Source organism: Notamacropus eugenii, chromosome 2, assembly GCF_028372415.1.
Source record: "Notamacropus eugenii isolate mMacEug1 chromosome 2, mMacEug1.pri_v2, whole genome shotgun sequence".
Lineage (NCBI taxonomy): Eukaryota > Metazoa > Chordata > Mammalia > Diprotodontia > Macropodidae > Notamacropus > Notamacropus eugenii.
Genome location: NC_092873.1, coordinates 3,776,801 through 3,790,496, shown reverse-complemented (window position 1 = coordinate 3,790,496; position 13,696 = coordinate 3,776,801). Strand labels below are relative to the sequence as shown.

General features: G+C 40.3%; 1 protein-coding gene across 1 annotated transcript; it reads left to right on the top strand.

Annotated features, from left to right (window-relative positions):
* Positions 1 to 253: 253 nt before the first annotated feature.
* On the top strand, positions 254 to 1,220 carry LOC140523325 (olfactory receptor 10Q1-like). Its single transcript, XM_072638250.1, has one exon. It carries the CDS (start codon positions 254 to 256, stop codon positions 1,214 to 1,216), a length of 963 nt encoding a protein of 320 aa, XP_072494351.1. The 3' UTR covers positions 1,217 to 1,220.
* The last annotated feature ends 12,476 nt before the right edge of the window (positions 1,221 to 13,696 follow it).

Sequence of the window (13,696 nt, the reverse complement as noted above, 5' to 3'; positions counted from 1 at the left end):
AAAAGGGATAAGGAGTAGGTATAGAGACCTCAAGTGATGATGTCCTGAGAAGTTTTCAGGAGATAGAGACAGGTGTAGTCAGGGAGAATCAGTTCCAATCACTCCCCTAAAGGGAGGGGGGAAGTACTCCTCAGCCAATTTAGCCTTCACTGTGACATATGCCGAACAATAATAAAAATGAACCATCAGGTTGATGATTTTATTTAAATAAGTCAGTAACTCACTCTGACTTAATTTTTCTTTAGCAGGTAAGATGTTTCTTCCCAACTTTATCCATTTCAACCAGTCTGGCCCCACTGAATTTGTATTCCGGATGTTCACTACTTCCTCTAGGATCCAGGCCTTCCTCTTCCTTCTCTTTCTCCTCCTCTATCTGATGATCCTCTGTGGAAACACTGCCATCATCTGGGTTGTGTGCACCCACACTTTCCTCCGTTCCCCCATGTACTTTTTCCTCTCCAATCTGTCCTTCCTAGAGATCTGTTACACCACTACTGTGGTACCACTGATGCTCTCCAACATCTTTGGAACCCAGAAACCCATCCCATTGGCTGGTTGTGGGGCCCAAATGTTCTTTTTTGTCACCCTTGGCAGTACTGACTGTTTCCTATTGGCTGTCATGGCATATGACCGCTATGTGGCCATTTGTCATGCTTTGCACTACACCCTCATCATGACACAGAAGCTGTGTACCCAGATGGTGGTGGGCTCCCTGGGCCTGGCTCTCTTTCTCTCCCTTCAGCTGACAGCACTGATCTTCACCCTGCCCTTCTGTGGTCACCGCCGAGAGATCAACCACTTCCTTTGTGACGTACCACCTGTCCTACGCCTGGCCTGTGCTGATACTCAGATTCACCAGGCTGTCCTCTATGTGGTAGGAATTCTTGTACTGACCATTCCATTCCTGCTCATTTGCATCTCTTACATCTTCATCACCACCACCATCTTGAGCATCCGCTCAGCTGAGGGCCGCCAGCGGGCCTTCTCCACCTGTTCCTCCCATCTCACTGTGGTCCTGTTACAATATGGATGCTGTAGCCTGGTTTATTTGCGTCCCAGATCCAGCACCTCAGAGGATGAGGATAGACAGATTGCCTTGGTCTATACCTTTGTTACCCCCTTGCTTAATCCTCTCATTTACACACTACGGAACAAGGATGTCAAAGATGCTCTCAAAAAATCCATGAGCAGCAAAGCAGCCTCTGAAACTCCATGAAGGAACAAGGTAGAAACCCTATGGTTGTCAAGACAGTGAAACCTTTAAAAAGCACAATTCTAACATAGTTCCCATACTTCATACATAACCTCTTAAATTTGTTGTCTGCTGCTCTGAAACACTAAGTGTTAACTACAAAACTATCCCAGGAAAGGACAGACATACAAACTGTTCCAAAGAACTTAGCTCCCTCTTTAGAAATACAGGGAATCTACAGATAGGGCAAGTTAACAGGCTTAGAGCTAGAATCCCAAAGGTCATCTAGTCCAACCCACTCATTTTATAGATGGGGTAACTGATACATATAGAGATTAAGTGACTTTCCCAAGGTCACACAGGGAGTAACTGACAAAAGTGAAATTTAAACTCAAGCCCTCTAAATTCAACTCTCATTATCCTGGATAGCTAGATGGCACAGTGGATAAAGCCCTAAGCCTCGGCTCAGAAAGACCCATTTTTCTGCATTCAAATCTGGCTTCAGACATTTACTAGCTGTGTGACCCTGGACAAGTCACTTGACCCTGTTTGCCTCGATTTCCTCACCTATAAAATGAACTGGAGAAGAAAATGGCCAACCACTAGAGTATCATCACCAAAAAAAAAGGAAAAGAAAACAAAAAGCAAATAAGGTCACAAAGAGTCAGACATGACTGAATAACAACAACAACATCTACTACCTTGCCCATGCCACTGAGAGGAATATAGATAGAAAACATTCAAGAGTTTTGTCATCTTCTTATCCAACCATTCTGGAGAGCGGTTTGGAACTATGCCCAAAGGGCTACAAAAATGTCCATTCCCTTTGACCCAGCAATATCGCTACTAGGAATGTATCCCCAAGAGATCATAAAAATGGGAAAGGGTCCCACACATACAAAAATATTTATAGCAGCACTCTTTGTAGTTGCCAAAAACTGGAAATCAAGGGGATGCCCATCAATTGGGGAATGGCTGAATAAATTATGGTATATGAATGTAATGGAGTACTATTGTGCCATAAGAAATGATGAACAAGAAGACTTCAGAGAGGCCTGGAAGGACTTATATGATCTGATGCTGAACGAAAGGAGCAGAACCAAGAGAACTTTGTGCACAGCAACGAACACAGTGTGCGAGAGTTTATTCTGGTAGACTTGGAATTTCGTAATAACGCAAGAACTTAAAAAAAAATCCCAGTGGTTTTCTAAGGCAAAATGCCTTCTACACTCAGAGAAAGAACTATGGGATTCATTTGCAGAATGTAGCAGATCATGTTTGTGTGTGTGTGTGTGTGTGCGCGCGCGCATTATGTTTTGATTTGTTATATGATTTCTTCCATTTATTTTAGTTCGTCTACACTGCTTGACTATAGTGAAAAAGTATTCAGTAGGAAAGTATATGTAGATCCTATATAGAATTGGATACTGTCTTGGGCAGGGAGGAGGATGGTGGGGAGTAGGTGTGGGATAGTTTTGTGGTAGTGATTGTAGAACATTAAAAAAATAAATAAATAAAATAATTAAGAGTTTTGTCATCTTAGGATCTATATCCTGAGGAGGGGGCTTAGAGCCTCTCCATACAAGGACACTGACGGCCAGGAATGTCCATGAGAACCACTGTATTATTCTTGTTGATATTAAAACTTGATTTAAAATTATAGTTACCTTAATTTACCCTCTACTTATATTTTCTTCCTCTGGCCAATTCCTAGGAAACATAAAATAAACAGGTTGGACATGTCACACGTTTAGTTTCCATTTGCTATATGGTGAAGGTCTTCTGATTGGCATAGTAAATAGAGTTGACTTTGCAGCTGGGAATGCCTGCCTCTGACATATACTGACTGTGTAACTCTGGACAAGTCATTTTGCTTCTAAGAGTCCCATACTACTCTCAAAGACCATAAACTACAGAGCAGAGGCTGATCTGCCCTCCTAAAGGAAGCTTCTCACTAGGACTTTCCAATTTTAATGAAATTATAAATCCAGAAAAAAATCTGTAATATCAAGGTCAAGAAAACCCCCAAGTCTTCTTTGATAAGACCTATTAGAAAGACATTATGGTGTGGTTGGGAAAGCACTGGATTTGGAGTCAGGGAGCCGAACTCTGATATTTTCTAACCGTGCAACCTCGCAGAAGGCACTATACTTCTGTGCCTGAGTTCCTTCATCTGTAAAATGAGGGAACTGGACCTCTCTTTGTTGGGGGTCTGACAGTTTGTTGCCTCTGACTGACCCTTTGTTGAGTACATTATAATGGAGATGCCTTCCATGTTTGGGGTAGACTTGACAGCTTCTGAGGCTCCTTATATCTTAATTTCTATATTTCTACCATTCTGCATCTACCCTCTAGGGTCCCTTCCGTTTTCAAGTCTGTGATTCTAAAATCTCATGAGCCTGTCTTTCTCATTTATTCTTTATGTTGGGTGCACTTCCTTTTCTGAGCCCTTATTATGAAATGAGGGGAATCAGGTTTAGTGCTAGAAGAGTTTCTTGACTTCATCTAGTTCAACCTCTGCCTTGGGCAAATGAGGAGACTTGGACCTGAGAAGTGACTTGTCTAAGGTCATACAGCTGATGCTTTGCAAAATAAAGAATTGAATCTAGATTTTCTGACTCTGAATCTTGCACTTCTCTCCCTGCCCCCAGATGACCTCTCAGTTGCCTTCTATCTCTTGACTTAGGGTTGTTTTCTTGATAAGAGTCCTTTTATTTTCATGAGAAGACAAGACAAGGTCATCTGTTCAGCTTGAGAAGCTTGATCTTCCCTGAGAGTTTGCTGAAAATAAAGGAGTTTCTTTTCTTTTTTGGGACTGAGATAAAACAGGTACCACCCAGGGCCAGAAGACTGGACCAGATATTCAAAGTTCACTTTTCTATTGAAATTTCAGCCTTATAAAGAACTTTCCTTACCTAGTAAGTATTGAATAAAGACTTTGAACAACCCTGTCATGTCAAAAATTACATCATTATCCCCACTTTATAGATAAGAAAACTGACTCAGAGACTCAGAGAGGTGGTGTTTGTGGGTACAGAGCTAAAAAGTTGTGTATTCCAGAATCCAAATTCAAAATTCTTTTTTTTGTCTTTAAGTCATGTCTGACATGTGTTGACCCCATTTGGGGTTTTCTTAGCAAAGATATTGGAATGGTTTGCCATTTCCTTATCCAACCCATTTTACAGATCTGGAAACTGAGCCAAACGGTTAAGTGACTTGCCTGGGGTCACATAGCTAGTAAGTGTCTGAGGCCAAACTTGAACTGAAGAAGATGAACCGTCCTGACTCCAGGCCTGAGGCTCTATCCACTGTGCCACCTAGCTACCCTCAAAGCTTTATTCCAAAGTCCTTCCCAAATTTATGACTCTGCTCTGATAACTAGCATTTGAGAGCTAAGAATAATTTAATGAATCAACCGGAGCAGAGATCCTTAACCTGGAGTCTATGAACTTGGTTTTCTTTCAATATTTTGATAACTGAATTTCAATATGATTGGCTTCCCTTTTTAATCTTCTGTAGATCGTTTTATGCATTTAAGAGCCTTGTTCTGAGAAGTGCTGCATGAGCTTACTCAGACTGCCAAAGGGAACCAGGACCTGTATTCTTGACCTTGAACCACTTCATCAGCCAGCAAACATGAAGCCAGGATTCAGAGGGCTGAGCAATCTGCCTGAAGTCACACAACTAGAGACTGAGCCAGGACTAGTATTCAGCTCTCTAGACACCCATCCTATGACCCCTGTGTCCTGTTTGTCTGTCACTCCACCTTATTTGTCTCTACCCTTCTAGTATTTAACCTCAATGTTAAGCAAGATCAGTAATGTTGTGGTCATGCAAAGGTTTAACAGTTTCCCTTCCCACTCAAGAGATGCCCGCATACATTCCAGTGGCAAAGAGATTCCAAGGGGAGAGAAAGATTGCTGCTGTGGGTTAATTGCTTCCCAACAGAGTCTCAAGAGAAACCAGATCTCTTTCCTGTACCATTCACATCTGGGAGGAGGGACTGAAGAGACAAGACCCTAAGTCCCATGGCCTGAGTTCTAAGACATGAAAAACTGGGAAGTTTTTTAAAGAACGTTATATAAATTTCCATCTCTATTAAGTAGGGCCCTTAGACTATGAGTATCTCCTTTTAAATCTACTCCTCGAAAAATGCAAGCTATCCCCACTAGATTTTTGTTCTCACAGTTTGTTTCTGAGTGGGAAGGAAGGAAGGAATGTTTATAAAGTGCTTACTATATGATAAACATTGTGTAAACACTGGGCGATACAAGTACAAAAGCAAAGGCAGTGTGTAATTTCAAGGAGTTTACATTTTAATATGAGATGTAACATACAAAGGTAAATGGTATTTCTTACTGCTGTCACAAACTGCAAACCCACAGAGGGATCATCTAGTATCCACAAAGGAACATTTTGAACTAAAAAGTTCCATGGATGGTGACTAAAGTAAAAAGAGAATCTACTGATGCACTCCCTTCAGAAATAATAGTAGAGTGAATTTGATCATGGTTGCAGAGTTGAAGGGGGTAGAAGACAGAGATGAAAGGGGATATAACTGTGACTAGGCTCATCAGTCACAGGTGTTTGGGGAAATAGCAGTATAATGATTGGAAGAAGGTTTAGGAGCCACTGGTTTGAGCTGACTCAGACTTGGAAAGAGGACTAAAGAAGCCAGGATGATCATAGGCTTTAGAATGACCAAGCATAGCTCTGGTAGCCCAGAGTTCTCATGAGCACAAACTAGAGAGGGGAAATGGAAAAGTGCAGCGTCTTTCCACAATGCTGAAAACTGAATATTCACTCTGGCCCTAATCTGGGCCTCCTGAGTCCTTGCTACAACTGCCAAGAAGAATATCTGTCAGTTCATAAGGGCTTCTTGTGTATCTACCATGATTTCAGTATGTGGCAGGTGACAATTGTCTCTTCACCACGAAGTTTTTGGAAAGCTTAATAGGCACCATGGTCTTCCCATTGGTCACTTCCCTACCTGAAATACTGACTGCAAAAATTCCTCACTATTCCATGGCTTTCAAACTCTCAGGGATATTAGAACTATCTAGTCCAATCCCCTTCTTTTATAGTTAAGGAAACTGAACTAGCCAGATGGGTTAATGATTTGCCCAAGGTCATACAGATAGTAAATGCATGGGATGGAATTTAAAATCAGGTTGTCTAATTACAAAACTTGTGCTCTATCCATTGTATCACACTGCATTATGACTCAGGTGAGAGAGCAACCCTGATAAAACTACCATGGGAGCCTTGGACCAAGGAATCATACAACATTAGGTAGCAATTAGATGGGGCTTTAAAGCTTTCAGAGTGCTTTATGTATGTTCAAGCCACACAACAACCCTGTGAGAAATTCCCATTTGAGGTTTGATGTTGTGTGGCTTGTCCCAAACACGACCTCAGATTTCCCTGTGTCAGAGAAGGTAGGCACATGGAAGTACCTTTGGAGCACTTAGCCCAGCCCGTCCCCATCCTTATTTTACAAAGGACCCTCAGATCCTCAAGAGATGGAAGTGACCTTCAATGTATTCTGGTTCAATCCCCATGTTGAGGAAATTGAGGCTGAGAGAAGCAACTTGTCCAAGATCACACAAGTAAAGGGAGAAAAGCTGGAATTTGAATGCAGGACCTTCAAATCTCATATTCTTTCCATTACACCCTCTAGCTCTCATATTTCATCTTTTCCTCATCTTAGTCCAAGACTAGATGAATGCCACTGCCAATACAGTAGCGTAATCTACGGAATTTGGGTAGTGCAGTGGATAGAGTAGGGGCAGCTAGTGGCATAGTGAATACAAGGCCAGGCCTGGATTAAGGAAGACTCATCTTCCTGAGTTCAAATTTTCTCTTAAACACTTTCTAGATGTGTGATCCTTGGTAAGTCACTTGACTGCATTTGTCTCAGTTTCTTCATCTGTAAAATGACCTGGAGAAGGTAATGGCAAACCACTCCAGTATCTTTGCCAAGACCCCAAAGTGGTCACAACTGAAATGACTGAAAAATAACAACAGAAATCTAATCTATTCACATACTGATTCTTCTCATTCTTTTATCTCTCTCTGCTCATAAGACAGCAATGAATTGTGAGGAAAAAAAACTATTTTCAACAGAGTTTGTCTTGAGAATTTTGATCAATGAAATGACTTACTATTATTCCAATGGTTCCAGAGGACCAATGATAAAGCATGCTTCCCACCTCATTACAGAAAAGTGATAGATTAAATATACAAAATGGCACAAACTTTTGTTCACATGGATGGTGGAGATTTTCACTTCCTCATATTGGAGATATAGTTTTCCACCTGGAGAGGAATGATTCCATTGCCATGGATCATGACCATGATCTGTTGTAGTGTGTGACCTGGGACCAGTCACTGAAGCTCTCTCAGTCTCAGTTTCCTTGTCCATAAAATAAGGATAATATTAACACCTGCCTCCCAGGGTTGCTGTGAGAATGGAATGTTATAATATTTGCAAAGTGCTTTACAAACCTTAAGGTGCTATGTCAATATTAGCTATTATTATTAAATAAGGACAGATCTAGACTAAGGATCATTTTGCATTTTTTATGACTTGCCACAACCAAAGGAATCCTGGTAGGTTTTACCAATGTGGAAAGACATCATGTATTAGCCTAGTGATGGGTGGATATCCATTGTCTGAAGGGAATTCTATCCATACAATGGATCTCAAGGATTTCTGGTACCTAACCCAAGTCCTTAGTAAAAACAAATCAATTGATTGGTCTACTTAAGTTTGGAAAGACTCATCATCTGCGTGGTCTAACAGGGATAATTCTTGAAGACAATATACTAAGTTACGAAGATTTGAAATTTACACTAGTGGAATGAATACTCATAATGATGAAATTGAAGCTTCTTAAGGTGTATTTTTATTAATAAAGATAATAAGATTAAAGTAGTCTAAATGAATATGGCCCTGTGAAATAGAGCATACATGTTATGCACCCAGGTATGCTATAGTCATGCACATTCTACCTCATTTGGCTTCTGGGTCCATTGACTGCTCATTGAGATTTCTCTTCCCTTTGCAGAATATCATAACCTCGGCCCTGTAGTAAGTTAGATAATAGTGCCAGTTTGGAGAACAGCTTCTGCCCCAGGGCTTTCAATTGCTCTATAGGAAAATCTTGCTTACCTCCAGAAATACCTTGATATACATTCACCTCTGTGATCTCTAAGAGTCATCGTCAGTGTCCAACTCTTATGGGTCCCACAGAGCTAGACTTTGCATCAGCTAGTGACTCAGAGGTTCATATCTAAATGCATTCATATATATACTTTATCATTGAACATTTAGGGTACCCAAAGGAAGGAATATTCATTTGCATTTACCCAGTGTGTGACTAGAAATGCATACGAATAATTCTATTAACTGACTTCTCTTACTGACACACTCTCAGACATGTACACTAACTCCCAGATTATACAGGAAAATACACTCCCTTATAGATCTATTATATTTTTGACCCATACAGAGATAATTAGGGTCTCAAGGGAACAGCATTTCAATTAGCCTTGAGTGATATCCTTTAGAGGAGCTGCTCAAGGTGTTACATCTATAGAAGCTACCAGGTAGCTTGTAGCTTTCAGTGCCAGCCTACTTCCAACTGTGTATGGATCAAAAGTGCTAGGTTTCTCAACCTCTGTATACCACTTGGTGCATCTTGGGTTCTGCATTCCTATTAGGTGTATAGATACTCCAATAATTTGGCTCATAGCTCCATCCATTTGAATAACAATTTATATGCTTCTTTAACATATCCCCAAAGAATTCATTGAATTAACATATTAAAAATGCATTCATCAATCAGTGAACATTTATTAACTGCCACTATGTCAGGCACTTTGCTAAGCACTGGGGATACAAAAAAAAGTAAGAGATAGCCCCTCTCTCAAGGACTTTACAATCTAATAAGGGAGACCACATACAAAGATGGATAGATAGATAGATAGATAGATAGATAGATAGATAGATAGATAGATAATGAACTTGGTTTTGGATATATTGAGTCTGAGATGTCTACCACAGTAATCATAAAACTAAAGTGTAGTAGTATAAATATCTGAGCCATGGGAGCAGCCCCAAACATTTCTAATGTAAGAAAAATAGAGTGTGGTTTTACCACTAGCTCTATTAATATAAACATATCTGGTATTGTTTATGTTTGTTCTTCATTTTCAAAGAGGACCAAAGACATCACAGGGTAATCTCTTGATTCATGGGTGAATTGAATTTAAGCCAGGCAGAGCTGCAAAAAGTTGTCATCCTAACTCTCTCTTCTACAGTCGTCTAAGTCCAATTGCAAGGCAAAAGGATGACTGCCAACAGTTTAGGATGCAGGGATGAAGTGGGTGATCTTAGTGTCATTGATGTTTTGCAAAGCTCTAAGTGCACTACAATGCCTACTTATCTGTCTTCATGACCATTGGAATAAATTGTTCTTATCCACCGATTCCACAGGAAGGAGTCTTCACATTCTTGAATCAGATACTCCCTAACTCACCAATGACTTTGTGGTTCATTGGTTGCCCTGAACTTGGTTTAGCCCATCTGCCAAGATGGTTTATCAAGGTGTGTTTTCTGTGTACTCAACAGCTTCTCAGTGCCACAGGTGAGAGTTGCATTAAAAGTGGACACCAAAGGTGAATGACCAGCTCAAAAAAGGGCTCAGCAACCCCTCACACCAGAGGTGGAAGTCGTTCCTGAACACTCATATACCCCACCTGATTTAGATAGTTTGATTCAAATGTGTAAACTAAGTTCTAATCCATCCCCTAATCAATTTAAGAGAAATTAAACACTTTGGATCATTCAATGAGTAGCTGATGATAGAGCATAAGAAACTTCTTGCGATTATTTAAATAGAAATGGTAATGCTTCTTAGGCTACATATAAAACCAGCAAGCAGTTTGGAATCAGTCCAATTCTTGAGTTCAGGATATGATAATTTCAATTTGAACCAAGCTTAAAAGGGAATTACTCTTGAGAAGAGGAAAGTGTAGTTGTAAGAACTTTCTCTGTCTCTCTCCCTCTCTCATTCCCTCCCTCCCTCCCTCCCTTTCTCTTTCTCTCTTTCTGTGTGTGTGGTGGGGTGTGTGTGTGCATGAGCCCGTGCATGAATCTGTCTCTCTCTCCCCCTTCCCTTTTGCCTATTGACTGGACTAATAGGAGACAAGGCATCCAGATGTGAATAATATGAGACATGCCATGGCCAAAAGAAGGTCTCACAAGAAAAATCAATCAAATATCTAGAGAAAGAATTATGGTTCTGACACTGTGAACTTTGATAAGTCAAACCTGGAGATCCCACTGGTATCAGTATCCAAAGACCTAGTAGCAGAATTCCCCAAAGCTGCCATGGCTAATGGCAGCATCTGTCTCAGTACTTTGAGAATAGCAAAAACAAACCATATATATTGACTACCCCTCCAAAAGAAAGATGTCACATGGAATTCCATGAGATTTCAAAAAGAAGGAAAAAAACAACTTCAAGTGACCAGGAGATATGAATTTACCCTTGGTCATATGAGTTTTCTAAGTCTGAGATCATTTCTCCCACGGATGTTCTGTGTGCAAGGTAAGATTATACCCCCAATTAGTGGGACGTTTTTATAACTAATGTCCTTGCTATACCATGTTATAAATATTTTTTTTCTAAAAGCTGTTTTAAATCTAGCTGGCTAACTTATACTCAATGGGAAACATACGGGTCGGGGCTCATGGACAATAGTATCAGAAATCCCCAGCCTTTCAGGATTCTGAGAAACAAATAGAAGCTGAATGACCCAACGATGTGATTTGGGTTTAATGGAGTAGACCCAGGAGGTAGCAGTTAAGAGGAGAGATGCACTTGTACAGTTAAGGTTTTCATTTTTCCCTTTTCTCTCATGGAGTCTGCAGTCTAGATGGGGAACAAAATTTAAACCTGGGTAACTATAATATAAAGCATTTCATAAAAAGTGCACAAGAGGAGTTCAAATTGTGTGCTATGAAACATCTGAGCTTGGGTTATTTAAATTTTTGACTTCTTCTGTTAATCTGAGAATTTCATATTCAGATTAATTTTATTGGCATATAATTGTGAAGTGGAGAACTAAGGAAGGGGATGGTTAAGCTGCCTCCATTGGAGACCTTTCTAATATTTCCCCTCAATGTATTTGAACCTCAGCCTTTGGCACAATCCATGATGACATGGCCATGAAAGTGTTTAACAGCTTCTTTTGCTTCTCCAGAGTTGTCCCCTCCATCTTCCAGAGACACAGAGATCCCAAGTGGAGAGAACAATCTACTGTGGGCTAATTACCTCCCAACAGCATCTCAAGGGGAGACTAAATTTTGCTGCACTGCTCACCTCTGGGAGATGGGATTGAGGAGTCGAGACCCTAAAACCCATTTCCATTTATTTCTGCCTGGGTACTAATGCATGAAGAATTGAGGTTTTATTTAAGAAGACTACATAAATGTCCATCCCTGTTGAACAGACTTTCCAGGTTATATATGCCTCATTGATCTGTCCCCTGGAAAGTTATGAGCACTCCCCATCAGATATTGGGTCTGAAGGCTTGGTTCTGAGGAGGCAGATGTAACTAAAGAGCCCAGAGCTACAGCACTCACACACTTCTGAGGTAAGGAAATGCTATAGGGTCTTAGAATGGGAAAGCTGGAAGAAACATTTCAAATCATCAAATCTAGCCTGATTCATTTATTTCGATTGCCTAAGGTCACATAACTTATCAGTAGTGAAACTAAAAATAAAGCCCTCATCATTTAACTGTTCTGCTCATCTAGGATTTTTTCTTCATTAACATCTCCCTAACCTCTATTTTTTTTCAACTACCAAGAGTGTTTCATAATTTCCTAGGCTTGGTGGAAGGAGTGAGTCAGGAGCTAATTGTTAGGATTTCTGGCTTCTTCCATGTCTTAGACAATCATTCTAAACCAGACAGAGTTCCATTCCAACTTACACTTCAGTTTCTCCATATTTAAAATGGTATCCTCCCTGACCAACCTCAGTCCCAGGATCACTGGGGTAATAATATCTCCCATTTTTATGGCACAGAGGCTGTCTAATTTAACTCTTTACTGTTCAAGAATTACCTTTAGAACATATGAAACAACTAATTATCTGGCCTCTGTCTGCAAGTCTACAATAAGAAGAAATTCATTGCCTTTGAATGCATCTCATTCTTTTTTGGGATTGCTTTCCTTAGTGAATCTAATCCTTCTGTCTAATGACTGTCCTTAATGTATTTGCAAATGGATAGCACTGGGGTGGGGAACGTATAGCTTCAAAGCCACATGTGTCCCTCTATGTCCTGAAGTGCTGCCCTTTGATTGAATCCAAAACAAGATTTGTTGTGTGAAGTTTGTATTCAAAGGACCAAACTTGAGATCCTAGAGGGTAAGAATTTGTTCTGTGAAGTTTGGATTTAGTCAAACGTCAAGAATTTGTTTTGTGAAGTTTGGATTTGGTCAAAGGGCCACACTTGAAGACCTATATGGTTGCATGTGGCCTCAAGGCTATAGGTTTCCCACCCCTGGGCTAATATGACTTCTGTTCTGCAAACTAAACAGTCTTGATTTCCACAAGGAGTCATCTTATGATATTATCTTGGGTCTTCTTATCCTAGTTAACCTTCTCTAGGCATCCCCTCTTATCGGTAGCCTCTCTAAAAGGTGATGCCCATGAGTACGTACAAAATTCCAGATGGAGTTTTATTATACCAAAGATATCACTAAGACAATGAACCTTGAATTTTATGTCAAAGGACCTTGGTCTAAATCCCAGCTCTGCCACTCAGAGTCTGAGAAATGGTGAATAACTCCCTTCCCTTCCCTGGTCCAAAACTGCATCACCAAAACAATGTATTTGGCCAAATGACCTCCAAGGACTCCTTTCAGTTTCTACACTTTGAACCTATGAATCCTAGTGTGGGAATGTTCTGTTATAATTAAGGAATGCCCCCTTGTATGCTTGAAGTAGTAGCACTTCATTGTCATGCTGAAATTAAGATTATTCCTGATTATTAGTGAAATTCTAGGACCATAGATCTGAGAAAGAAGGGACCTCAGAGACAAGCCAGTCCAACTTCCTGCTCTGCATATTGAGACCCAGATAGTTTAAGTGATGGACCCTCAACTACACAAGTAGTAAGTGTCAGGAAGAATGTGCATCCCAGTTCTCTGACACCAGAGTCATTCCTTTTTTTTTTTACTATACAAAGCTGCTTCCAACCATGTAATACTGCCTTTAAATGTCAAATAGGTTATTCTGATCTCAGATGTACTCATTTTTCAGATGATATACTGAGACTCAGAGAAGAAAACCCTATCTAATAGATAAAAGAGTAAGGACTCAAACCCTGCTTCTTTGTTTCTTGTCCAGTGCTCTTTCTAGAGGGAGGAATCCCATGAGAAATCATGCTCTGCTTCTTACAGTTCCCACAAGTTTTCTAAATTGAGGC